The 27,778-nt window shown below is 43.3% G+C and overlaps 1 protein-coding gene across 3 annotated transcripts; it reads right to left on the bottom strand.

Annotated features, from left to right (window-relative positions):
- Window positions 1-177: 177 nt before the first annotated feature.
- On the bottom strand, window positions 178-26,934 carry CMTM7 (CKLF like MARVEL transmembrane domain containing 7). 3 transcript variants are annotated; one of them, XM_058832881.1, is made up of 6 exons: window positions 26,681-26,814; window positions 19,498-19,616; window positions 7,549-7,722; window positions 4,684-4,782; window positions 3,540-3,621; window positions 178-3,183 (listed from the first exon to the last, which is right to left on the bottom strand). In XM_058832881.1, exons 3-6 carry the CDS (start codon window positions 7,636-7,638, stop codon window positions 3,170-3,172), a joined length of 285 nt encoding a protein of 94 aa, XP_058688864.1. In that variant the 5' UTR covers window positions 7,639-7,722; window positions 19,498-19,616; window positions 26,681-26,814; the 3' UTR covers window positions 178-3,169. The 3 variants fall into 3 exon arrangements, with proteins under 3 accessions (XP_058688864.1, XP_058688865.1, XP_058688863.1); XM_058832882.1 differs by lacking the exon at window positions 26,681-26,814 and adding an exon at window positions 26,312-26,433; XM_058832880.1 differs by lacking the exon at window positions 19,498-19,616 and having other exon boundaries at window positions 179-3,183; window positions 26,681-26,934.
- Between the last annotated feature and the right edge of the window lie 844 nt (window positions 26,935-27,778).

Genomic DNA, 27,778 nt, shown 5'->3' with positions numbered 1-27,778 from the left:
TTTCCCCTTCTCATTTTCCTGGTTTCTACCTGACAAAAGCACTATTCACTCTCCAGCTTATCTCAAGCCCCTAGAGCTCAAACATGAGGTTTTGGGTTTTTTTCACAGTATGAAACAGTTTGTACTACCAATTTTCTTCTCCCAACATTTACATTTTAATTTTTCAGTAAAAACTGAATCCCAAACTCTGTGTTACCTCAAAGGATAAACTACACTCATCTTGGAGCTGAAGAGGATGGACAACTTTGGGGTGGGATAGTTGGAGACCAGCACATCCAAACACAACAGCAGGGAACAGGTTTTTCTGTGGCTCTTACCTACCATACTCCAGTTACAGGATGCATTCTGATACTCCCCTGAGAGAAAGCCACTGCTGTAGTGGAGAAAGGAAAAAAATGACCAGGACAACAGTCTGATTCTCCACATCACCCAAATAGCTAACAGAGTTTATTTCTAAAACAGCTGGAATCCCATATTTGACAAAGTTGCAGACAGATGGAGCTTTCAGAGCCAGGTTGACACTGAAGGAAACTTAAGATACTTTTGCTGGCAGAGGTACAGCAGAGAGGTGTTGAATTCCCTGCCAGACGGAGCTGTCATTCAACGAGCCCCGGTGGAGCTGGTGATAACAGAAAATCTGTGCTTTTCTTGGTAGACACGCTTCACAAGGAGGACTTGGGGAAAGCAAGGAAACTTTGGCAGCAGAGATGTCAGTCTTCCAGCCTGAGAGCATCCTGATTAGGAGCATCTGGTGGGTCTATGGACCCAGCACTGTCACAACAGCCAAAGCTGCAGGAATATTTTAGCCCTGCCAGTAGGCACAAAAACCAAAAGGGAACTGGTAACTTACATCTCTTGATCACTGCAAGTGTGCTTACAGCAAAACATATCCTTTGGATGACCACAGAACATAGTTCAGAAATTCTTTGGTTGTTAGACTGCATGAAATTCCCCCTGGACTTTTTTTTTCTCCATATGGTGACAAGTGACAGAGTGATGTGAGAGGCTGAGAAAAAAAAAAGCTTGTATAGTGCCAGGAGAGAGGGCATGGTTCCAGGAGAAAGTGGAAACAGCCTTTTCTGAAGAGCAAGCTCAGGCTCCTGCCCCAGTCCTTAGCAGGTGCTTGTCCCCACTGCCACCGAAGCCCTGAGGTGCCAGCTGCATTCACGATGTCTGCAGCAGAACACTGGCTTGGCACAGGATTGCCAAGTGTGCTTAAAGCTTGTGGCAAGGTTCCTACTGTCGATCTGAGGGGATACCTCAGGAGGTGAAGGAGAAATAAATACAGTCCTTCTCTTCTAGGGGAACAGCTGAAGTTGTACCCTTAAACATCTGTCATATCCGTCCAAATTAAAGTCAGACCACTGGTTTCCAAAAACTGTAAAGTCAGCCTTGGCAGGAGGACTGGTGATCAAGCACCCCTGCTGCAAAAAATTAGATACTCACATAACCGTGTGTTCGTGTGATTTGAATAATCCTCTGTATTAATGTTGAAGCACTTTATCTTAATGTGAATGTATGTACCTTCATCCACCAAAAACACAATTTTGTGCTTTCAAATAGTTTCCTGCTCTGTGTTGCTCTAAATAGGGCACTTCTGAAAAGGAATATAAAAAAGAATCATGGAAACTGCACCATAAGGAGGGGGATTCTTACCTCTTCAAGTTATCTGCTCAGTTATTTTCATTCACTTAAAATTTTTGACACGTTAGCAGTTGGCCAATTATCAGAGTTAAAAATAAATTCTAAGTAAAGATACATATATAGGGATAGGAAAAAAAAAAAAAAAGAAAAGGTGGCAACAAAATAGCAATATATGTTGACCTGCCCTGAGGCACAAACGGAATTTTCTGAGAAAGCCATTAAATTACTTAGCAATATTGATGCAGAATTTCAGACAAATAGAAAAATATACAGCAGGCCAGAAAATGCTTTTTTCTTCAGAGTGTCCCTGGTAAAATGTATAAACCCAACTTCTGCTGCACCATCATGCAGTGATCTTGACAGAATAATCCAAGTTCTACTTCCCAGCTAGACATGAAAGGAGAAGCACCAAGGAGGAGGAAAAGCTCATGCTTCCTTTTTTCCTGCAAAGAATTCCCAGCTCACCAGAGATGGATTGCAAAAGGAAAGACAAAGGTGCCAAGAAGGCATTGTCTCAGCCCTGAAGTTACATAGAATTTCATGATGATACCAGGCTGGATAAGACTGAACTGTTCTGTCTGTCCAGGCTCTGGGCAGAGTCCCCAGGAGCACAGATTCCAGCTGAGGCAGAGGAAGTGACAAAACCACATGTAAGAGAGAGAAAGAATCACATTGTTCCATTCACAATGGGCTTTCCATAAACACTGTTAAGATTACAAAGCAAATAACTTATAGCAAATGCATAGAAATTTTCTACAGAAGTGGTCTTACTATGAAAAGGAGAAAAAAAAAGACCCCATAAAATATTAAATGTATATTCTTGGGTACATATTTTCCTGTATTTGGCAAGGGAATTTTTTACAAATAATCTTTGATTGCTAAAAATTCATGGAGAAAATCCCTGATTTCATCGTGTGCTGTTGGGGCTAGGAGGAAGTGTTTACAGTGATGTTTTCAAGTTGCAGTTCATAACTTTTGATGCTGGCTGAGCTGATGTTAGAAAAAGTCCACAGTTCTGATGGAAAGAGGTAACAAAGGCTTGGGTCAGCTTATCCAGGCACAAATTAGTTTGTAACTGTTCCTTTGTTAAACGTATAATCCTTGGAAGTTAAGAATCAGGTAGGAATTTGCAGGATTCCCCTCGTGTAAACAGATGGAGGAAATCAGAAGGAATTTTTTCCATCCCTCTGAAAGAAGAACCAAATGACTGTCCAAATGAGTTTTAAATACACTTATTGCAAATAGCTGGAAATAGCCCCACAGCCCAGCTTGAGAGACAGAAGTTGTCTTTCTCCAAAACAAGCAGGTTCTCCATTATAAACTTCTTTGGGTGTGGGGAGGTGGGGGGAGCAAAAAACCTTTGGTTCACAACATTGGTTTGCATAGGCATTCAAGTAGATCTTCCAAAGCTACCAGCTTGTCCAGGCTAGTAACAAAATACCCACGGCTCTCTCCTCAGTAGTGAACACTCCTCTTTGGTATCCTGTTTGGTAAGGTAAGCAGATGTCTTGCACAGGTGATGGAGTCACACAGATGCATCTTTGAAAAGGAAGACAGTGTCACTTGTGTTGCCACAAACAAATTCATCCAATTTCTTAAGCAACACACAGGAAATCTTTTGCTAAGGGGTGGGGAAGGGAGAAAAAAAGGCGTTGCCATGTTCACTACTTGCTAGAAGCAAGTTATTTTGGTCTTGTAGTTATTTGCTAACAGCTGTCAGTAGGTGTGATAACGTCTGTGGTGACAGAAAATTGGGAATTATTGCTTTTTGAGTAATTTTGAGTCACAACAACCAGGGCATTAATAAATCCTTCCAGGTAGACACAGCCCTGTGCCAGAAACTATAAATATTCATTTTGGGCAGTATTCTGGCAGTTACTCAGCACGATACTTACTTGTTGACTGTGTGATGCACGAAACCTTGTAGGATGACCACATGCTTATAACACAAAGTATTGTAGCCAGGAACCCGAAAGTCTGGATGAGAAAACAAACAAACCACAAACACTTATGGAGCATTTGATGACACATATTCCATGCATGTATGGGCACTTTTGTATATTCAGCTACACATTTTATAGGATTAACAGACCCAAAAAGAAGCGTGTTTTTTTACTCCATTCTGTCAAAACACTAAAAATCCAGAAGTTTCTGTAGAAGCCGTATAATAGCAGCTTATGTCTTGTCAAAACTGAAAGATAGACTGAGAGTCATACACAAGGAGGGAGAAAAAGCTGGACAGCAGCACAGAGTGTCAACTTCTAAACTTCTCACTAGGATTCTGCAACAAAGAAAAGTCTGTTTCTAGCACTCTGATTACTGCTCTTTTACTGACCCATTCAAACAAGTCTTTCCTTGCTATCTGCCAAATAAACAAGTCAGGTAGGTCTTCCAGTCTGTTTGCATCATCAGGACTAAGTTTCTGAAAGTAATTCTTTATTCTGGTGGAGTTGTATTTCAGGTCCTGCTGCTGTGAAAATACTGTCACCCACACTGGAAGTCATGCTTCTCTCTGCAAAGCCTTCCAGCCAAGAGAGGCAGAGAGCACCTGCCAGAAGCCAGCTCAGAGCCCCAGTGGGTTTTAGCTCAGTAGAAATTATTTTGAACACGGCTCTGTTCAGGAACAGGAAGCGTTGACAGCCGAACAGGGGGGTGAAATCCTTTAGGTAACCTCATCTGCTACAACAGTCTTTTGTCAAAAGTTAATTGTCTTAGTTTTAATTTTTTAATTTAATTAACTTAATCTTCTTCACCTAAATGCATTAGTTCCTATGAGTTAAAGCAGAAGCCTTTGGTTTCAGCGCTCTGTCAGGACAAATATCAACTTTAGTGGTGAGTCCAGCATCTGACAACAAAATATTTCTGTTGGCACTGTGTTACAGAACATTCACTGAAATGAGCTAAAAGGTCGTTCACCCAACCAAGACACAAGTGAAACAAGTCTGTAAGAAAACAGAGGTACAAGAAATAGATTTCCAATGCCCTGCTTAATATATATTGCAATTTTAAAAGTGTCAAGCCTAAAAAGCACAGTCTTACCGCTCCAGCCACAAGTCCAGTTATATTGTAACTCTTGGCTGCTGCTACAATTGATCCAATGAGAAGCAGAATTGTACCAATTAAATAATGAAGAAACTCCTGTAAAGACAAGCACAGCACAAATCAGAAGGGAAACTTATATGGAAAGCATTTTGATATGTCTCAGAAAGAAAATAAGTTGGCAGGGATGACTCAAATCCTCAAACCCAGAGGACAAAACATAGTCAAAAAGAAAAAAACAACAAAAAAAAAGCAAAACAGAAAAAAAACCCAAAACCCAGCAACTCACTTTGTGAGTGGGTTTTATACCAAACCTCAATTTCTGTTCAAAAAAGAACAGCTTAGGTCTACTAATGTAGAATAGGATTTGTTTACTGGGTATGGATGCAACCCTTTCAATTCAGCACAGTACATTACTTCATTGCATCAAGTACACACCTTACTTAAAGAGAGGGCTCTGGAGGAAGGAAGGAACCTTAAGGACATATTTCTATATTTCTCTGGCCTATATAAAATGGCATAAATGGAAAATCAAATGCTCCTACTTCTGATAATCTTAGAAAGTAAGCACTGGATCTTCTGCTGCATTTACTGAAAACTTGCATCAACCGAGACTGGAAACCACAGAGAAGGGAGGGAAGCCACGAAAAGCACAGCTGCAGTCAAACATGATGCCATGGGGTTTTCTGAGAGAGAACCAAGGCACCACATTTAAACTCTTCTCTGGTGTGATAAGTACCAGTCCAGGGGTCAATTTTACCTTGTTACAAGCAGGGGGTATCCATGGATTTCGATTTTGAATCCTCACAAAGCTTATGATAACCAGTACAGGTGTTTTCACACTGAACACAGGTTGTTTCTTGTGCACGGTGGGGTGGGGCAGGTGGATATCTGATTCCTTTACCTGCACTGCACTACCAGCATGAGCCGAGCAAATACAAAGGAGAGGAGAGATTCTGTCTCAAACCAAAAGACAGAATATAGTCCCAAAAGGAAATTGTCCAAGGAAAGCCCAGAAAATGAACAGTCTACCATACCAGTTTCACTCTGCTCAGGTGTTAAAAAGAGCTGAGGAGGATTTTTTCCTGTAAAGTAGGCTCTGAGACCACAAGTTACTTTCCTAATTTGTAAGCTTGTTTTTGGGTAATCAAAACCTCAACCCTTGCATTTGCCAGAATAAATTATATGCATAAGGAGGCTCCTCTGACTAGCCCATGATGCAGCAGGCAAATGGGACATGCCATTGCCTCCTTAGAGACATCAAACAAAGCAGTGTACACAGGCTACTACTTTAGAGGAATCCAAGGGATGGGCAAAGCTGCAACAGAGTTGTCAAAGGCCACATTAGGTGGAGAACTACCCCCCGGCAAGGCCGGAAGAGTGCCCCTTTGGAGAAATACTTCCAAGCTTTAAAAGCTGTCAGCAATGAACAACCTCTTGAACCACTTCAGCTTTACTGGCTGGAAATCACGCCCCTGATTGCAATGTAATGATCCTGCCAGGAAACTCATCCAAATGCTAGCTGTAGTTTCCCAGACTCTCTCACATGTCTTCCTCTTCTGTTCTAAAGATACTTAAATGTGACTGAAAATGAGGTTGTTTGTTTTGTAACAGAGCAGCAATGTTCAAGCACCACATCCTATAGAGCTTTCTGAAGCTGAGCAGCCACAAACTTCAGCGCCTTAAACTCTGGAACATTGAGGAATAATTAAACACACACCAACAACAACCAAACAAAAACCAAAAACAAAAGCAGCCCATGCAGAGGCAAAAATAGCATAGTCCTGTTACAGCAATGCACACACTAAATGCTGCTCTGCAAAACAGTAATTTATTAGCTTACTTCGCTCCTTTATTTCAATCCCTGCAGCTGTACTATCTCCAGATAAATAAGTACCTTTAAAAACATATAGTGACAGCACACATTTGAAAAAAAGAAGTCTAACCATATTCTTCAACTAAAAAGAAAATTAAATTTTTCTCTCTGGTTATAAGTGGATGGATGGACAAACTGTTATCTTAGATCTGTAAATTACTTACATAGCTCCCAGTAACCACCACCAACCACCTCTTGGGTTTCAAAATTCCACTCTATCTCTCCACTTGGTTTTCCCCACTCCTTTGATCCTTCTTCAGTGGAACTAACATATGTAAGGGAGACATATTCTAAGAGGTTGCTAAAATCCATCATCTCATGCTAGGATACAGAACTCTTCTGTTAGCTGACCTGAGCCAGAGCTACTGAGGAAGTTCAGGTCTCACATTTTTGGTGCTGCCTGTTGGTTCTCTGCTAGGATATGAGAGATGGATGTGTATGGGAAATGCAGGAATGAGGCAGGAACATCCTGCAGGATATCCCAGGAATGGCTAGGCTACGGCAATCAGGCCGAGGCTCCTATTTTTTGCTATTGTGTAAGTTGTCTAAAACCGTACCAAAAGAGGCACATCTGACTTAAATAGCATTCGCAGGATTTATTTTGGGACAGGATGTAGTACATGAATTCTAATGCTATGATTTGGTACTTTAGCAATCCCTGAGCTGCTATAAATGACCTGAGCTAGGACCCATCTGCTGAAGGCTTGATGATCAGTAGCTTCCTTTCGATTGTCTCTTAATAAAATTATTGCCTTCCATATAGTAAATCTAGATTTATGTCTGTGTAAAGGAGGGCAGAATCAAATCCAAATCAGCTGAAAATCTTACAGTTCCAGAATCTGCTGAACTGAAAGCAAGCAACAAAAGGATTTGCACACTAGGCAAAAAAGAACTGAGTGAAAGACAGCCTATCTTTGTGAGACAGCACAAGGGAATGGACTGAGAAAGTGAGACCTCAACCCCCAAAGAGGAGAGAAACCCAGGCTTACCGCAAGTGGCCAGCTAACACAAGTCAGCTTCCTGTAGACTCTGAAAATGTGCATGATGTAGAAGAACAAAATCATAACCAAGTCGCACATGGTGACAATCTGAAAGAAGCTGTATGCACTGTAATCTGTCCATGGAGAGTTATTTACGCTGATGAATCCAATCAGCAGTGAGATCTGGAAGACAAAAGGCACATTCAAGGTTTTCACTGTGGTGCTCAGAGGGTCCTGGAGATAATTTTAAGCACAATAAAATGGCACTTAGAAGACAAATATCTAATGTAAATGGGATGGTCCCATCAAAATGGAAGACAAAGTAAGGAGCATGATAATAAGGTTTTATAACTAGCTGATAAATGAGATGAGGCAACCATTAGGACTGGGGAAAGGAGCAATGGCCAGAAGGAAAGCAGCAGTTTCAGCCTGAGGAATTCAACTTGAAGATGTCTCTATGTACCACAGCAGAGGTCTCAAATAGAGAAATGGAACTGACTGCCTGGAGTTGCACTAGCGACTGAAGAATCTGAATCCCAGAGACTTTCAGAAGGAGCTCACTGAAAGCTGTGAAAATGGAGGTGTCCATGAACACTTGCACCTTCCCTTTCATTTAGTGACATTTTTCACATGAAAAATCAGAGGACCTGAGCCGAGAGTTTTACTCTTCCTTTTCTACCACCTACAGAGCAGAAGTATTAGTGGACTGTAAGGCAGTATCAGAGTAAATAATATGAACATTTGGAGGAACTGATTTAACTCACCTCATCCCCAAAACTTTCACAAGTTAACACTGCCACATAAAACCATAAAGCTTTATTGTACAACTTCTTTCAGCTGTATTCTTGCTAACGACAAAAGCTATTTAATTTTTTTCTTTAATCTAAAGCTACTTGTTTATTTTACTAATCTTGCTGCTTCCACCAGCCTGGCTAACCTGGGTGATTGAAATAAATCTGCTGAGAATATACTAAAATATTTTTTTATTACAGACTCAATCAGTGCATGCTTTCAGCCACTGTAATTTTTAGTTCATCCAAAGTCAGCTAGAAGCTATAATGATTCACATTTTAATTGTTTCTCCTAGACATTAAAAACTATCTGAGGAAGCCAGCACTTCAAGACTGTACCATCCTTTCCTGCACACTCATCTTCCAAACTCCTAACCAACTGCATTCATTATCAGAATAATTTCCTTAAGATTAAAAGAGAAAAAAGAAAACCCCTACGCCCAAACAACATAGTTTAGATTCTCCCCAGGGATTAGCCAAGTTTCACCTGCTCAGTTCTAAGTGGACAGGCTAAATATATGCGTGTACAAGGGCAACCAAAAGGTCTGTATGTAAAAACTTCACAAGGGCCTGTCTCCTTCACCAAACTCCATCCAAACAGCCACATCAATGTCTTGACAGTGAACCACCTCAAAACTGGCTTCAAAGAAAAAAGTCAGTGCTCCAGGTTCTTTCCCACACAAGTGGCTAAACTGTTGTCAGACCTGGTCCAGCCCCATTAGTTTTGCTGTGGCAGTTGATATTAGGAGTTGATATTAGCCCTGCAAGTGATGCCCTGCCCTCTGAATCCTAATGTCAAATACGCAGAGTCATCTGACTTAGCCACTGAATAACCCAAACAATCAGAAGCAGATGATTTACCCTATAATCTAGGAGAACACTCAAAGTGATGCAAGACTCAGCTATTATTTCCATAATTCAAAATTAAATTTAATGAAATTTTGTTCTATAGGGAGACTCAACAACAAGTCACAGCAAGCACCAAGTCTTGCTCGTGGATAAAGGTGGGATGAGGACAACATTCTCTAACCACCGAAGGCCAGAAGAAGTTTCTCTTATTCAGGTGTCTTCACAATAATCAGTTCCCAGTTTCAATTACACTGTGAAAATCAAGAAGGAAGCATTAATTTACAGAAATATTAAATCTGCCCACTGGCTCATTTCATGCATGAACAATTAACTTTAGCAGGTTTTTTTACAGTGTACAAAGGATAAGGAGGACTGGTCTCTTGAAGTACAACCACCATCCAAATATTAAAAAGCACTGGGGAAAAACCCCTTTGTTTAAGCTAGACCGAGATCTTTCAATTTCATGGAAGCATAGCAGTATTTTTCTTTTCAGTTAAAAGGTATAAAAAATTGAGAAGCATAAAGAAGAATGTGAGTCATCCAAGGACAGAAAATACATCAGAGGTGTCACAATCCTCAGAAATAAGAAAATTGGTACGTGGTACCAATGAAGAATCTGCTCAGCTCCCGGCAGGGTAGAATGGTGGATTTGAACAAACACGCTTTCCATTTCAACAGCTCTTCATAACTAAACTCCAAATCCAATTAGTAAAGATTCCCCTCTCTTTGGTTTTAGATATGCCTCAGCACACAGATAGGAAGAAATCACTGCACAGCAAGAGATTTTTCTTTCGAAGATTTACCTTCTTAGCATAAATCTTGCAGCATGAGATTCACCTGCCATTTCTAAAGAGGGTCCTTGGTTCATAGGTACGTGATTCTGTTTCATAGGACAGGTGCAAAGGGGACCCTCTCAACAACTTTATATGAAGCTGTACCACATCTGCCACGCTATATTGTCTGCCTGCAGGTACAGTCAGAGTTTAAAACTCACCTGTTGAAAGAAGAATGCTAACAAATACAGGTAATAGAGCCACACAATATCACTTGTTCTTTGAAACTGAGAAATATTGAAGTTCCTTCACCCGGTATTGGTTTATCATGATATACCTGGTGATGACCGCACCTTTTTTTGCCCCTGGGATTGTGGTTTCCAGAGAACTGAGTGATAAAGTGATAAATATGTAGCTGTCTGGGATACAGTTGAGCGTCTATCTCAGAAGTCAGTTTGTGGCACAGAGAGAGAGAGAGAGAAATAAATGGCAAAGCACTGAAGTGATCAAATCTTACAAGTGTTCTTTATGCATCTGTGCTCAGGGGAGCAGGTTTATACACCCTGAAAATAAAAACTGGAGGCACAAAAAAATCCAGGACACTGCTATTTCCATTTCAATATAGCATTTGACAGGTTGTGAGAACAACACAGATGTAACCCATAGCCAGCAAGCCAGTGTGACCAGAAGTACAGGTAAAATGATGGTCAGTCTCATAGAAGATTTCAGTGTGCTCCACAATACACATCTGGACTCCAGACCTGCATTGCAAAAAGGGGTGAGGACACACTGCAGGGCACTATTATTTAAGTGCTTTCTGGTTTCTGAGAAGCAAAATAAAGACCATAAGCATTAATCAACTCCAAAGAGGGATTTATGGATTTAAATAAAGTTCCATATTTACTCTGTTTCATAGAAGTTGATCAGCTTAAACTAATCCACTTCTTCACTCTCCTTTGGGCCAGATATTTGAAGTGAGTTGTGAAGCACGTTTAGGGACACTGGTATAGATCAGGAACTGTCTTGCAGTCAAGGCAATGTGGGCTAAAGGCAGTCAGCACTTAGCTGACAGAAAAGACATAACAGAGCCTGCCAGACTTTTACAGAATCTGCATCCTATTCCCTACTTGGAGCTGAAGATGAGGTAACCACATCCTCGCTATGTGCAAAATGCTGCCTCTTGAATGGCACTGACATACCCTCCCAAGCCTAAACCCCATTCTGATTTGAAGTTAATTCAGATCTACCAAAAAAATGAAATACAATTTCTTCTTTCCTGATGTGGTCTTCTTCCTAAAGCAGTCCAGGAAGCTGTTGGCCACCGTCACCACAGAAGCACATGTTTGGCTCGTGGTCAGTGTGTTGTTCCCCAGGATCCCAAGGTCTTCTCTGGAGAAGTGCTTTGCAAGCTCAGCCTGCACTGGTGCAGGGGCTTACCCTCAAACACCTTCAGATACGGCACCTGGCATTTCTCTGTGTCGCACCTGATGAGACTCCTCTCTGTCCAGACTGCCAAGATCTCTCTCTCCATGGTAGCACACAATCCCCTGGCTCATTAGCTACTCCTCCCAGATTTTTCATCATCTACAAACTTTCCAGGAGTGCACTCTGCATCATCACCCAGGTCACTGATGATGTGGAACAGTGCCAGCCCTAGTATGGACTCCTGGGGTACACCACTAGTGACTGGCCTCCAGCTGGACCTTGTACCACTGATCACAACCCTCTAGGCCAGGTTGTTCAGTTTTAAATCCAGCTCATTGCCCACTTATCTAATCCATACCCTGTCAGCTTGTCTGTGAGGATGTTATGGGAGACTAGAACCTTATCAAGATGAAGGTAAACCACATCCATCACTCTTCCCTTGTCCACCAAGCTAGTCATCTCATTACAGAAAGTAGTAAGGCTGGTCAAGCATCATCTCCCCTTTGTAAATCTGTGTTGACTACCCCTGATCACCTTCTTGTCCTTCATGCGTTTGGAAATGCTTCCTAAGGATTTTCTTCATCATCTCCCAAGGGACTGAGAGGAAGCTGACAAACCTGTAATTCTCTGGATCTTCCTTCCTGCCCATAGATATTACATCCATCTGTTCAGAATGGCACACTTCTCTTTTGTACCTCTCAGGCTAGAGAAGATAGGGAAGGACTGGACAAGAGGGATACACTCTCCTCCACTGTGCTATTAAATGCTTCTGGAAGTGTTCCCTGGAAATGCTGTTTCTTTTTAAAAATCATCTACTTTCCTCCTTGTTCCTTCTTGTCCCTGACAAAGAATGAGCATCTGGAGTTCACTGGTCATTATTACACTCAGTAAAAAACAAGGAAAATGTATATCAAGACTTCAAGGAAATGAATCTTCCACTGCAGGAAAATTCAACACCTTCTCAATGAAAGGAGAGGAATCATGCCTTCATATTAAGAAGCAATCATATATAGGAGGGAGATCCAACTTCCAATTACTCCTAAGGCAAATGCATCCTGAAGAAAAGCCCCATGGCATGAGGCCCAGATGGTGTAGTACTCCTGTTTTCAGATGGTTTGAATTCCACCTCTAACTCCCTGTGCTCACTCTTGGGTGGCTGTAGTCCTGAAAATGCAATTACAGAGAAAGCTTGGCTCCAAACACCCTGTCCCCATGGGACAGGGCTGGGCATGATGCTGAGACCCAGAGCAAGCCAGCCACACAACCCTCAGCCTCTCTGCTGGCTGGGTCCTCCTGTGGCTTCCAGTCCTGTCACCGGTCCCAGAGGCCACCAGTGAAGCTGCCCAAGAGCTGCCTGCCCCTCAGGACTAATGGGCTGGGCTCTCCTGCACTAACACACCATGCTGGAGTGCACCAGCACAGATGGAAAAGCCCAGGCCAAGCCAGAAAGTTCAAAGAAGGAACATAGAAAAAAACTTTCGAAGAAGGTTCAAATAGGGAACCACCTACTCCAAGGAAGGGGCATGCAGGAGTGCACACCAGTGCAGAGATTACAAGTATGATTTCCTTCACTAGTGCCCTGAGGGTAACAAAGGAAAGGGCTTGTTTTCCTCTGCATGTACCTACAAGCCAGCTGGCACCACAAAGCATTTTCTGCTCATGTGGTAGAAGATTGTCATTTATCTGACCACAGAACAATTTTATAACCCAGGAATCAATCTGTGCAAGTGCTTTGTACGATCTTTTTCTACTGTCCTGCTATAATGGATATCATAAATAAAGCCCTGGCTTTATTGCCAATACCTAATTCTTCTGTAGCATTTGGAGAGAACTGAATTTTCCATAGGCACAGCTACCTGCAGAAACATAAATCCTGCATGATCTCCAGTACTGACAAAACCCCACTCTTAAAGGAAAGCCTAATGTTCTGAGGTTGCCGTTTCCACAGGCAAACATTGACACAAGGGAGGAATTGTAAGTCACTAACTCTTGAATCCTGACCCCAGTTTTGTAACCCTACTTCTGTCTGAACTTCAGTAAATCATGTATTTTACCACTTCAGCTCCTCCAGTCACCCAATGAGGACTACTAAAGACTCCACATGCATTGTGCTAAAGTTCTGGACCTTCAAACACTTCAGACATGTAAAATAAAGGCAAAAAATTTGAGGACTGATAATAAATATCTAGGGCAAGATAATTGTTTTCTTTTACAGAGTGAATGAAAATAGATGCTCACTAAAAATACCCCAACAAAGAAAGAAACAAAAAAAGAGAGGACAAAACCCCCCAAAACCATACCAAAATACCCATATCCTTTTCCTCCCTGCTCCCCTCTCCAAAAAGCCCAAATGAACAATCAACAGATCACAGATGTAGCAGACAAGCAGGTGTGAAAATCATCCAAGGAGGAAGCCACACAACAAGCAAAAGGAGGAAAAGGTTCACCTTCTGAGACTTGCTATGAGTTGCTACCTCAGTGCACAAGATAAGGAAAAATGAGAGTCCTAGCTCACTGTAAAATGGAAATTGTTTTTTATTTCCTGCCATTTATCCACATATAACCAACTGAGCAGTGATTCAAAAAGCACACCATGCACAAGACATGGCAAATAAACTGTTTTCTAATCTTTAGGGCTAGGACTCCTTTACTACTCATCCTCTTGACCATCCCTGACTGCTCAGTACTGCACATTTTCAGTCACCCCTATGCAGCAGTTCTTTCACCACTGTGCTAGTGAGTGTGGAGCACAGGTTACCCTTCCCCACTGTGGCTGTGCAAGCCCCTGCACAGTGGTGGTGTTCTGGTGTGGGTGTGACACAAGATGCCTTCACAGCAGCTCACAGGAGCTGGGCTTCCTGTGGTTAAAACGTTGAAGCGTTTCCACTGCTGTTGAACTGGGCTCACACAGCAACAAGGCTTTCTGCCTCTCTTCTCCCTCCCCTCTTCCCAAAGCAGCTCACAAGACATTGGCATTGGGCAAGACATTGGCAATGACAGCTGGCTCCAGCTGAGCAATGGGATTTTCCAGCCCGTATCATGTTGTGCTCAGTGATAAAAGCTCAAGACAAGGAGGTTTAGAGGGAATATTTTCAGTTATAGCATTTCTCTTCCCAAGCAACCATTACATACAGAATCACAGACTCACAAGATGTTTTGGGCTGGAAGGGACATCTATTCCCAACTTCCTGCCATGGACAGAGACACCTTCAACTAGACCACCTATCCAGCCTGGCCTTAAACAGAGTAGAGGAAGAATTCACAGCTTTGCTTGTGTGTGCAGCTTTTGCTTTCCTTATAAAACTGTCATTACCTTGACCCAGGGGTCTTTTTGCCTTCCTTCTATTTTGTCCCCATCCTGCAGGGGGGGGCAGTGAGTGAGAGGCTGGCTGGGTGTTTGGCTGCTAGCTGGGGTTGACTCACTGCATGTGGACTACCCCTTATCTGGATTTCTAGCTGCTGTGGCAGTACAAAGAGCAGTATTAAAAATCTTCATGGCAGAAAGACACAGACCATGGTTTTTACAAATCCCAAAATGACATACTGAATTGCCAGGCTGAAACCGCTACCTTACCCTGTAACTTTAAGCTCTGGATAATAGTTTTCTTTCTCTATATAGAAATAAGATGTGAAATGCCAACCTAACTGCAGGAGGAAAGATAACATTAATAAGAAGCAAAATTGCCTCAAGGTACCCAGTTACAGAGAAACACTATAAGTCTTATCTCAAAGTTTTACCACAATATTGTGACATACACATCCTCATGTATAATCCACCCAGCTCTGTTATCTTTTCATTTAATTACTTTGCCATGCAATGTACAATCACATCTTTGTGTTTCTCAGAATATTTTTTTTCTTGACTTTTCCCCTCAACTATATCCTCCCATAGGAAGAGACAACTTTTTGTCTCCAGTGTTTCCTTTTTTTCCTGCTCCTTATTCCCCTTTCCTCTTCTTTCCCTCCATTACACTCCATATTTCTTCTGCTTTTGTATCTCTCATTCTTTCCCATCCAAATTCCCCTCTATAAATGACAATGCGCCCAAATTCCCTCTTTCAATATTTCCTAACTATCTTTCCCACTCTCTTGCATCAGGGCATGTACTGAAATTAGCTAACCAAAAATTAGCACCATTCAGGGGAAACATGCCAGGGGACAGAATTCAGCATAGTGCTACACCTGTACAAACACTGTAGGCAGCAACTCTGGCTCAGCAGTTTCCTGTTGGTAATACCTGAAAGTGCTCTTCTTTTTCATCCACTGTACTTGCTGGAAGACTGATGAACCTCTCTACTGCTTTAATGTCCCTCCTCCTGAATCTCAAAAGAGGGGGAATATTCATAGAATTGATAAAACCTTGTTTGATTTCCTCTGTCTTAAAACATACCCAAGTTTCAATGCAAGTAATCGTACAGAAACAGTGTCTGCAAATTTGGAGCAAGGGACAGCACTCATGCAGTTCCATCACAGCATTTAAAAAAAAAAATATATATAATAAGAGCTAAATGCTTTTTGTATTTGAACGAAAAAAGTCAAAGTTTCCAGCTTGTGACAACAGCCAAGATAGTAAATGGAATTTTCCATCCCTACGAGAGCCAATCGGGATAACTGTGCCCTGGAGAAATGTCACTGACTACAGCTGTACATTTCCAAATGTTACACCTCAACACAGTGAAGCAACACCCACATATTATTAAGTACATATTTCTGGATGGAGTAAAGTAATTTTTTAACAGCTTCCCAAATCAAAAAGATGAGCAAAGCACAGACCAAGGTTACAACAGCAGTTCATGCAAGACTGGTTCAGCTAATTTAAGCAGCAATGTTGACTGCTGCTATAATCAAGATTTCCTTCTTCCAGGGCAGTGCTGGAAATGTGAGCTGCAAGAGAAAAACCCCTACTAGAAAAAGAAGATAAAGGGCACAGTCCATTTGGAACTTTGTTAATGACAGATGAAATCAGCTGCCTGCAAGTGCATGGCTCTGTGAAGCAGTCAGTCTTTGGTTGCACAATCATCTCTCAGCCCCTGCGTCTGGGCAGATTTCCTTCTTGTCTGGCTGCTTTGCTAAAATAAGGAGGCTGCCTGGCCTCTGATAAGTCACTTCTCTTGTGCACCACTATTTCCACAGGCTATTTATTGAAGATAAAAATGGTAGGAGGGTGAGAAAAGGCAAAATAATCTTCTCAGACCCTCTACAACACAGATAAGAGGACAATCCTAAGTACAAGCAAGTGGTGTTCTATATCTATTAATAAGAAGTTATCTATCTGCTCAGGCCCAGGCCTCAGTGCTAGAAAAGGGTGTGGGGTAATCCCAGAACCAGCATATGAAGGACATTATTGAAGAGCCCTTGCTGCAGGGCTTAGCCATCATCATTAAAAAGGTAACTCTTTGTCATGTCTAGCTGCAATTAAGTCCTGATCACAGTGCATGCAGGACTTCCATCCCGCCCCTGCCAGTTGAACTAGCTCCCTGCCTCAATCCCACAGCTGCCTGCACACACTGAAAGGCTCCATACAGTCCTGCATGTTATTTACTGAAAGCTGAGAACTTCATAGTTACATGGCAAACAGTATGCTATATTCTCATCAGGCAGTGAATTAGTGAAAAAAATAAAAGCTTGTTACCCACAACAGCCTCATAATTTTATTTCTTCTTCTCTCCAATTTGTTTAAAAATCAACTTAAATTTAAAACATTCCAACTGTGAAAGCATTATCAGTAAGTTTTTTCAATCTACATAAAAGCTGCACACACGACCCTCAAAGTATTGCAGCAACTGAGTAACATTGCAGAACTGGCATAATGCAAGTTACAAACAATTCCCCAAACACATAAAATCCTATTTTATTGGAAATAAAAAACTGCAAAACACTATTAATGGCACAGCTGACTGCTAGCATGTCTGCAAGGATAGGAACAGAATTTTTAATACAACAAATGCCCTAGCAAGGCTCCAACTCTGGGAAACACAGCTGCTTTCCCTCTAACTTTCAAAGAGGTGCCACCTGCAGCAACTGAAAATACAACTGTGGACAAAGCCAGGAGAACCCTGCACTTTGTAGCTTGTTCATTTATTAATAAGGAATGAATTCTCTGTGCAGGCAACAGCCCCCATGTAACAGCTAGCCAGCCACCCACTCCAGTACTCCCTCCCACCAAGTAATAATCCCTGAGTAATGGACAAGCCTGCTCTTTCAGGTAAGAGCAGAGACACATCCTCTGTATAACTGTTAATTTTCTGTAGATGCAAAGATACCATCAATCAGCCTGTGCTCTCTGCCCTCCCCCCAGTTGTGATGCTTGCTGGGAACCTGTGTCACACACAGACAAGCCCATTAAGAAGAATACTACCTTACTGCTGCAAAAAATCATAATATGCAGGTGGCTCCTGCAGCAGTTCACCCCACTGTAAAAGATCATGTATCTTGCATAGTAGGGAGAATCTCTAAATCACATCTCAAAAGACTTCACAAAGTAAAAAAAATTGTAAGAGACTTGAATCTCCAGACTCCCCTAGGAGAAACTGGTGTATCTGGTGCTAGCAACCAAAAATGAGAGGAATTAGTATAACCAAATCTCTCCAGATTTAAAAATTGCACAGTAAGCTGTGATTGATACTTCTCTCTTCTGCAAGTCAAGCACTTCCAACATCTAGATCCCCCCGGAGAGCCACGTCAACTGTTCTTCCCATCTGGTAAATCTGAAAGTCAGACAGAATGACAGGAGAAGGCAGTCCACAGTGTTTGTGTAAATGGAGAATGACTGCAGGAGACTGCCCACCTCACCTGCCATACTTCCTTCTATTTGGCTGGGAAGATGAACTGCTTGCAGGAACCTCTGAGACTCCACTCTGCACCATTCTCAGATATATTGACTAGCTTGTTTGTATTGCTTCCCCATTAAAAGCCAGTGAAGTCCCATACTGGCAGTGATATATAAATATATATACAATATAGAAAGAGCTTAATCCATACTTGTGAGCTATCGAGCTCTTGTAGATAGATTTCATGGCTGTCTAAAAATGGATCCACCAATTGTGCATGGCAATACCACCTACAGAGAAGGAGCCCAACCAAGCCTGGCTCAGACTGGCTTGCTGCTAGAAGCCCAGGGTACACTGTGTACATTTACAGGCAGCGAAGTTCCCACCATGTTCTGAATGTCCAACACACATCTAGCAGCACAGAGGCAGTTATAAGTAAGATAGGAACATACAACACAAAAACCAGTACCCCATGACAACGATCATTCTAGTTAACCTATCAAATTAAATGCATGAAAAAATAAAAAGCAATCTCATCTTTCTGGCAGTTGTTGTTGAGATCAGGGGATACCACGTGAAGCGCACAGTCATGCCTTCGTCTGCCAACCCTCAGCAAGCAATCTGCTCATTGCTCACCCTTACAGATGCTGCTCACAACACAACCCCTTCTCACTGTCTGAGGCATTTAGTGCTTGACTGATTCAGATCTTCAGTTGACACCTGGCATATCTCCCTCTGCCTCAGAGATCACCACACTGACATCTGGCAGTCACAGACAGCAATTAAAAAGTTCTAATCTATCATCTCCAGCAAGGGCTTTGCTAAGCCATGGAAAGGGAGCCTTGAGCAAAGTCTCCTTGAATAAGAGGAGGACTCATTTACATCACTGAAGTGCACACTGTTAGCTGTGCTGGCATATCATGACTTTCATCAGGAAAATATAGGTGAGAGTTCTTGAAAACATCATGACGACCCCCAGATGAACTGGTATCATCACACCTGGCTGGCTGGATCAGGGGGGTCTTTGCACACCAGAGAACAACCTTTTCTAAGTGTGAATACTCAAGGCTTAGCAAGGTGCCAGAGGAGTGAAGGGTGATGAAAAAGCGGAAAAAATGAGAAGAGATGAGATTCCCCTGTGGCACTGTCACAGCTGACAGCTTTCAGTGAGCGCCTGGAGACTGACAGGCCTCTCCAACAGGCTGGGACAGCACTCCTGTGTCTGCTAGGAAGTTGGATACTCAAGCAATTGCTGAAAGGGCTCAAAAAGCCAGCAGGTGAGAAGCAGCAAGTGGAGACTGTGCTTTTCCAAAACAAAGAAAAGAGCTCTTGCAGAGAATGATTACAGACTCGAGGAAAATAGGCCAAGTCAGTCTGCAGTTCTGCAGCTGCTGCTGGTCATCTCATGTTAACAGCATACTTCTTGCCCAGCTGTCAGCACTTGTGTCTTGAACTCATTAGTGGTACTCCTAAAAAAAAAAAAAAAAAGAAACAACACAACAAACTGCCAAAAATATAAGAAAATTCCCCCAGAAGCAGATTCTCAATTCTGTCATCATCGCACTTCCATTTTCCTTAAGGGAAGCTGTGAGCAGAAGAGGAAGCCCTAAGCATTGCAGCTGCTGCTATTGTTGTGGTAACAGCAGCCAGGTTTGTTTTGGCTTTTAAAGCTGCAGCCACCTAGCCTTGACCAGTCAGGCACATCTGTCTTTGCCATTACATTCATCAAATGACCATCATGACAGCACAGGGAGTTGTTTCAGCCACAATGACCCCTGTAAGAATCTCAGTTACGCAAAGAAGAGGAAGCTCGCAGGTGGGTGAAGGGAAATCACAGCAACTTCAGAGTCTGAACTCTGTGTACAGAAAATAGCAATTTCTGGCTGCTGTATACTTTACATACCACCACAAAATAGGAGGACAAGGCCACAGCACATATGATGTGACAATAGCACAAAGGGGACAGCTCAGCCGCAGGACTGAGTGAACACCTCACAGGGACTCCCCAGGGAGGGGAGCGGAGGAAACACTTACTCATAGAGGGAAACACTGTCTGGCTTTGGGGGACAATACCCCAGTAATGCAGAGCAGGTACCAGAGCCTCAGGGTCAGGCGTGCTTCTCTCAGTGATGGCTTCTGCTGGATCACAGGGAGACACAACAAATTGTTCCAGCCCCTACAGTACTGGAACCCAAGGAAGGATGCTTGGCAAGATGCTCTTTGTCATGTACAGGCTCTGAGCAGATGGAGACTGAACTTGTAAACAAAGGATCCACTGGTATTTGTCACTCTGTGGCAGGAGAGGAGGATGTTCAAAGGGACACCATCTCCAAAGTGAGAACAGGGAACACACTGCTTCTGCACATCTTAAAAGGAAGTCACAGAGCAGTAAGAACCCGTATTTTCCACCACACATTATTATCCACAGACACCATATGACCTAAGATTCTTAAATGGTGCCTTAAAATTTAACTTCTCATAAAACAAATTTACCAGGAAACCACTGCCAATACTTCACTCTGCTCTTTCAGGCATACTAAACACATCTCAGGTGATGTAAATTTCTATGCTTCATTTCCCTTTTTTTTTTGTTATTTCAGAAAATGTATTTGTTGACCCCTGTTCAATCACCTCTACAGAAAGAATCACCTCTACATGTACAGAGATTGCTAATGAATGTATTGCAACAAATCCTAATGGATGCACCAAATGAGCAGTGAAAGATGGCTCCAACTTTGAGCTTTTAGAAAGCCTCTTTTAATAAGCAACAAACAAAACATTCACTGACCCATTCAGAACAGAGATATCCTAGTGTTTAACAATGACTATAATTGCTTTTTTGCAAATATACTGGAGTTGATTTTTTTTAGCCTTCTAGAGCATCAGAAAAATTACAATTGACATCAGAAAAATTACAAGTTTCTTTTTTTCCCTAAAAGAGGTAGATAGAATTTAAAACAGATGTACAGAACTTTCCCCTGCCCAAGTGAAAAAAGCAAAAGGACTACATTTTCAGCTCGTGGTTTGAAACACATGGAACCATTTCAAACTTATGTATTTCCTGCCTTTCCATGCCAGACACTTGTTCGTACCCACAGTAGCCTCTATGGCTGCACTGTTCCCTAAAAACACTTATGGAAAAAGAAAACCAGGGAGCTGAAGTAAACCTCCATTAGTTCCTTGGTACTGTGTAACCTGGTGGACACCTGCACCACTGCAGCTGAGAACAGCTGCATGGAGACAAGACAGAAGGGAAAAATTCCTTAAAATGGTGTTGCTTGTGAAATTTCACCTCATCAAACAGAAGTGTGTCAGCCTGCCAGCAAGCACTCCCTGGTTAACATGCAGAGAACACTGCGTTTGCTTCCAGCTCTTACACAAACACCTGCAGAGAAAAAATGGGCACCCAGAGCAGCAGCATGGAAAAAACATCAGTGGCTGAGGCAGCCAGCTTTGGTGTTGTCAGAGGGGAAATAACAGGACCTCCCAGTCCTACTGGGCTTAATTACCAAGCTTGGACATTCCTTACTCGAGTGCTCCAGCTTACTTTGGAGCCATCTAAGACTCAGATAATTTTTTTCTTTCTCTCTGTTCAGCACGCCCAGCAAGGCCCTTTTATTGCAGTTTCCAGCAGAACAACAAAAATAATGAGCAGCTACAACAGCTCTGACCTTGGCCTCAGAAAACGTGTCTCATTGCTTAGCCAGTAGTTTATCTTGTACATTTTGGGGGTGATTTTCCTCAATCCCCCCGAAAGCACTGTCTATACAGGACTCACAGACAGGCTCACAATTTCAGCACCTCTGCATATCACCAGAATGCCTCTCTTCTGACTGAGCAGCTTTATTACCATGGAGGCAAAATTGTGTCACTGATACACTACTGCATGGAATTAGATGTTTTACTTCAATCAACTCCATGGGCAGAAGATGTTTCAGTCTCAAGATCGAGTTAAAAGACTGAGTAGCTCTCAAATAATTCCAAGCAGCACTTGCTTTCATGAATTTCTTTTTCTTGCATCAATGATTTTGATTAGGAGTTGTTTTCTTGCACTAACAGATTTTGCTTTCTTTTCTTATTTTAACTTCTTCTGAATATAGCTCCCCAGTAAATTTGTCTGATATTATACAGCACATTCAGAAATGGAACTAGGCTACAGCAACCTAACCACCTTCATTCCCTTGCCTTCAGTGTTAGATGAATGAATATTCTCTTGAATACTATTATGCAACTATGTATTAGTATACAAATAACCCAGAGAGGTTTCAGCACACTTCAAAGTTGCTCAGAATTACTGACTGTCTTGTTGGCCATTCACTTGTCAAGTATGTCATTGCTTTTGTCAAGGCATACTTTGGAAATTAAATAGATACTCTGCAGAAAAGCTTTAGCTATTGCTTTAACATTTTTAACAAGTTAAAATGATGTTGTTAAATCAACTTGTATTGAGTTTATCCTTTTTCTTTACATTACAATTGCTTATAAATCTTTCCTTCACCCTCGAGAAGGTAATTTTTTTTTTCTGTCTTGTGAAACTGTTGGCTCATATTGAGCTGACAGAATCAGCACTGGTTTTAGCTTAAAACATCCTGAGTTCTAAGGCTGTGCCTACCTGATGGAGCTGTAACATAACAGTGGTGTCATTGTGGGAACAATGGCCTCCAGTCTGAACTGGAACCAAAGTTAGCTTGGCCCAACCTGGGGGAAGTGAAAGAGAGGCAAAAGAGGCCATGGGTCACTCCGCACCTCTCAGGCAAAAGGAGTGGTCTGAGAACAGTTTGAGAATCCTGGGAGACCTACACAGGCATGTGCTGTGCCTTGATGGCTCTCCTACATGTGAGCTCTCAGCTCCTCTCTTCCCTCTTCAGTCTGTATGGTCCCATTCCTGCAGAGCTCTGCACCAGACACTTTGGACAGGTGATACAACCATTCCTACCAAGTGCCGAAGAGAGTGGGACACCTCTACAGGCTCCCCTGTCTAACATGGGCTGTGCTGAAAGCAGGACCTCCTCCACTGTCAGTGGCATCCTCCAGACTTCAGCTGTAAAAATGTAAGAAGCCCATGAGGGCTCCGGGACAAACTCAGTGGAACCAGACTTGTTTCAATCCATCAGTGCTGGCACTTGAGACACCCTGGTGACAATACAAACGCACACTCACACCCCCGACCCTGTTGGCACAGGATGCCTCAAAAAACTCCCAGGAACCCATCTACTGAGAACTTGCCAAGCTAAGCAACAGAGGCTCCTACAAAGGCTTACAAAAAAACAAGCCAGCAGTGGCATGAACACAAAGCAAATGTGCCTCAACTGAACCAGCACAGATTATGCAGAATGCTGAAGTGTGCCATCTGTGTCAATTTTGGCAAGCTGGCTAAAATTCAAGTAATTCAAGTCAATTTTTCTGGTCTATGTGTATTGTGCACACTGATACACACCCACTCACACACTTGCTTAGTACACTGCTGCTGCAGAACCAAGGTGGGCAGAGTGGGATCCTGCATGTATCCCTAAGAGATCTTGGCAAAAGAGCAAATTAAAAAAAAAAAAAAAAAAAAGAAGGAAAGGAAGGAAAAAGCAAAGGCTGTATTAACAGCATCAAGTGAAACAAGCTGGGGTAAGTTAGATGTTGAAATACTTTGCAATTTCCTGTTAAAATCAATTCAGACTGGATTTTGAAAAGGACCCCAATTGTGGTTAGTAACAGTCACACATAGAAAAGCAGCCTTCAAATTCTCTTACTGCCACACAAAATACACAAGTCTGCATAACTATGTTTTCTCCTCCATTTTATTTTCAACATATTTATAGACTGTTCCCTAGGCTGTGAAGAAGCTATGACCATTCTACAAGGTTAAAAAAATTCTCTAGCAAAAAAAGTAAAAGAAGTTGTGTAGGCTTAGAGGCAGTAAACACTTTTTTCTTCTAAATTTCATTCTATGCTAGACACCGCAGCACCCAGAATTTCAAGAGAAAGCACTGGTAACATCCAAAAATTAGCAACAGTTCAGGCTGCACAATCTCTTCAATATTCCTGAGTTTCAGTCCTTCTGTCTTACAGCAGAACAGCTGTAACATTATTTCCTATTTCCTTCCTATGATTTCCATAGCATGTTCTTGTCATATATTAGAATTGTGTCACTCACATATACATACAATCGTTGGGGCTTTTTTAGCTTGCAAGCACAGCAGACAGCCCTTAACTTTACAGTAAATGATGAAATGTTTCTTTCTTGCTCTCTATCACATCCTCTACTTCTTGGTAAAGGGGACTGAGGAAGAGAGAACAAAATGTGTAACGTTTCCTCTTCACAACCACAACCACTCAGAGGCCCAGCACACAATTTAGTGTGATATATATCTAACCCAAATGACCTTACCTTTGCCCTTTGCCAGCATAAGGGCTCTCCTTCTCAGTAAGACTACAGCCACTAGCCACACCAACACTAGTGCAGGAATGTTTACAGATTTAGCATAAAGAAATCCTTACCAAAAAATAGTTACTGCCAACATTTTGTACTAGGAGAACTGAATGCTTGTACAAATGGACCTGTGGGTACAAATGCTGTCTGAGAAGAGATGAAACAGATTTGTAAAACTGTTTAGGTCTCCCTATTTTATTTGGTGCAGGAGTAAATCCAGAACTAATGTATCATGGTTATTTCTACATGCTACAGCACAAACATTTGGTTTTCTTATGGAATTATTTGACAAGACACTATTGTGATACGTGATACTGCCAGAAGTTCATTTGCCCAGAGTTCCTTGAATACCTGAGGTAACTCCTACTGATGTGTACAGGCAAGATAAAAAGTAGAAAAATATAAGAAGGCAAAGCTGAAAGAGTGCAAAGGAAAAATAATTCAGACTATTTTAACTTCTGTCAAAGTCACCACAGAGAGCCACTTGCTAAATTTGGATGAATTTTAAATTGAATTGCACTGATAAAATACAACTTTATGCAAAGTATGCGAAGCATTACATAAAATTACATAGGTTTACATCCAGCACATGAAAATATGTAAAGCATGTAAAGAATGCACGCACTTAATACATGCAGCAGAAAGTGACATTACAGCACGAGTAACCATGCTGTGGTAGCTTTAGGAGTCACACCTCAGAGCTGTAGAGACACCACAGCAGGATGGAGGGCAGAGGATTAGTTATTTCTAGTTCCATAAAAGGAACTGTTCTTTCCACAGTGGTGAAAGCAAACAGACTTTCAGCTAATCAGCAGAGCACAAGTCTACTGTTTTAGGGCTACAGGTTCAGTTGCAATGTAGACACATGCTCACTTGTCTCTTCCTGAAAAGATTCCCCAGTTCCACTCAATGGTTTGGTAACAACCCAAGCCAGAAGAAGGCAGCAGACAACTCTTTGTGCTCCTACTGCACAGAATTCTTAGTGAGGGACAGCTCACGAGCGCAGGGCAGATGCTCAGCAGGTGGAGGCAGCCACAACCAGTCATGGTCAGTTCATCTCTTGCTACTGAGGGTCATTTCTAAAGCCAGCTGACAGCTAATAATGAACTGGAAGAAACTGGGCAGCTTTTGAAGAGAAACTCGGGGATTTGATGCTACTACTCAGAACATAATGAAACCTAACTTTCAATGCCAGTTTAGAAATCTGGGTGCTAATAACCTGCACAACTTTTTAAAAATGACTGGATGAATACAGGCAGGGGGAAAGAAGGCATTGGGAGCTTACAAAAGATGAAAGTAACAACTTCAGGATAAAACGCTGTCACAGGTTTTTGCAGGATGAAAAGGTACCTGTGGAGGTATCGGTGCATGATGTCTATCGTGCCTTTTCCTGGGCATTATCACTGCCACTACTGTAATTAAGCTGACAAATCATCCCACAGACAATTATGGGCCGTAAAAACGAGAAAGAGCTTATCCATCTGTTAATCTTCTCCACATCTGCATGGAGCTGAATTTCATGAACCGATTTAAGGCATCAGCTCAAATCCTGGCAGCGTTCCACCATCAACTGCTTTTGAATTTCAGCCCTACATCTCCCACATCCCTCCCTGTGTCACTGCGGGAGGTCTCTGACAGACAGGGCACGGAGCCAGCAGGAGCTGCAGCCTCAGAGGTGGTGCCCACCTGTACCAGGTCGCTATGGGCACCTACACTTGGCCCCGCTGTCTCCTAAAAACTTACCCACGCTACGGAATGAGGGGTCGCACTGCAGCACGATGTGCCATCGCATCACGGCGCTATCGCTGTTAATGGCAAAAAGTTAACACTGCTCCTTCGGGCTCGTACACGTCCGTCTGGTCAGAAGCGCTCATTGCTGCCTTAGGAAGAGGCGAAGGCAGCTTCCGACAGACGGCAACGCTTCGCTCTGCCAGAGGAACGCGGGCTTTCCGTGCTGCTGGGAGCTGCGGAGCCGAGGGGCCGAAGCCGCCCGACGGCGCTCCGCGGACGCGCCGCCGCAAGAACCGTGCGCCGGGGATGAGCGCGATCCCCGCCATCCCCGCCGGCCCCAGCAGAGCCCCGGCAGCGTCCCCCGCCCCGCTCGCCCCTTACCATCTGGGCCACCTTCAGCATGCCGGCGCAGGAGCGGAAATAGCCGCCGTCCATGAGCTCCGCGTCCGAGCCCGCCGAGGAGGAGGCGACGGTGACGGGCGGCGGGGCGGCGGGGCCGCCGCTGCTCACCCCGGTGCGGATCACTCGAGCCCCGTGCGACATGGCTGCGTCCGTGCTGCCCTCGCCGCTGCCCGGCCCGGCCCGGGGAGCGGGATGGGACGGGATGGGACGGGGCGGGGCGGGCGGCGGCGCCCCGGGGCTGGCAGGGCCGGGCGGAGCGCGGCGCTTCCCCGCCCGCCCAGGCTGCAGCCCGGCCCCGGCGGCCCCGGGCGGGGGAGGCCGAGGGGGAGCCGCGGGGCTTTCCCTGCCGCGGGGGAGACGCCGCCGCGCCCAGCCGGGACAGCGGGGTCCGGGACAGCCGGGAGCGGCGGCCGCAGCTGGGTTACATGGAAACAGGCCGGAGGGAGGCTGCCCGAACAGGAGCCGGCCGCCCCAGCGGGGAGAGCTCGGCGGGGACAGTGACAAACCCCGCAGCGCGTCCAAGTTTGGCGGCGGTGCGCTGGGAGGGGACCCGCTCCCGAGCTTTGCTGTGGAGGTACAGCTGCAAACAGAGCCTTCCCACAAGGCACTCGTTCTTGCCAAACATTACCCCCCCCCCCCCCCCCCCATGATTCTCGACCTCATAAAAGATAAAAACCATTTGCATTAAATGGGCAGCAACAGGTAAAACTGTAATGACTGTCCAGATGTCTCAGGGCCGGGGTTTGAATTAAATCATCCAGCGATACGAACGAAACGCAGCAAAGGAAGCTATATATTTCCTCAAGTTTAAAAATAACTTGTTCTGCATTCTGACAAGTGAGGTAATAGCGGGGCCTCTGAGCTGGGCATGTGCCACTTTTGTACTCACTGGAGTAGTAACCCCGTCTTCTGCTGCTTTGTTCTGCAGTTATGATGCAGATTCTGTTCATATTTAGTATTAAGTTCCTTCAGCAGCTAAAATTGTCCTGAGAGGGAAGACGTGTAAGCTCAGATGACCCCAAACACACATAAGGTCCCAGTGTAAGCAATTTATTGAGCAAAATGGGTTTGCCAATG

This window comes from Poecile atricapillus, chromosome 2 (genome assembly GCF_030490865.1).
Source record: "Poecile atricapillus isolate bPoeAtr1 chromosome 2, bPoeAtr1.hap1, whole genome shotgun sequence".
In the NCBI taxonomy this organism is placed as follows: Eukaryota; Metazoa; Chordata; class Aves; order Passeriformes; family Paridae; genus Poecile; species Poecile atricapillus.
This window is presented reverse-complemented; position numbering and strand designations above follow the sequence as displayed.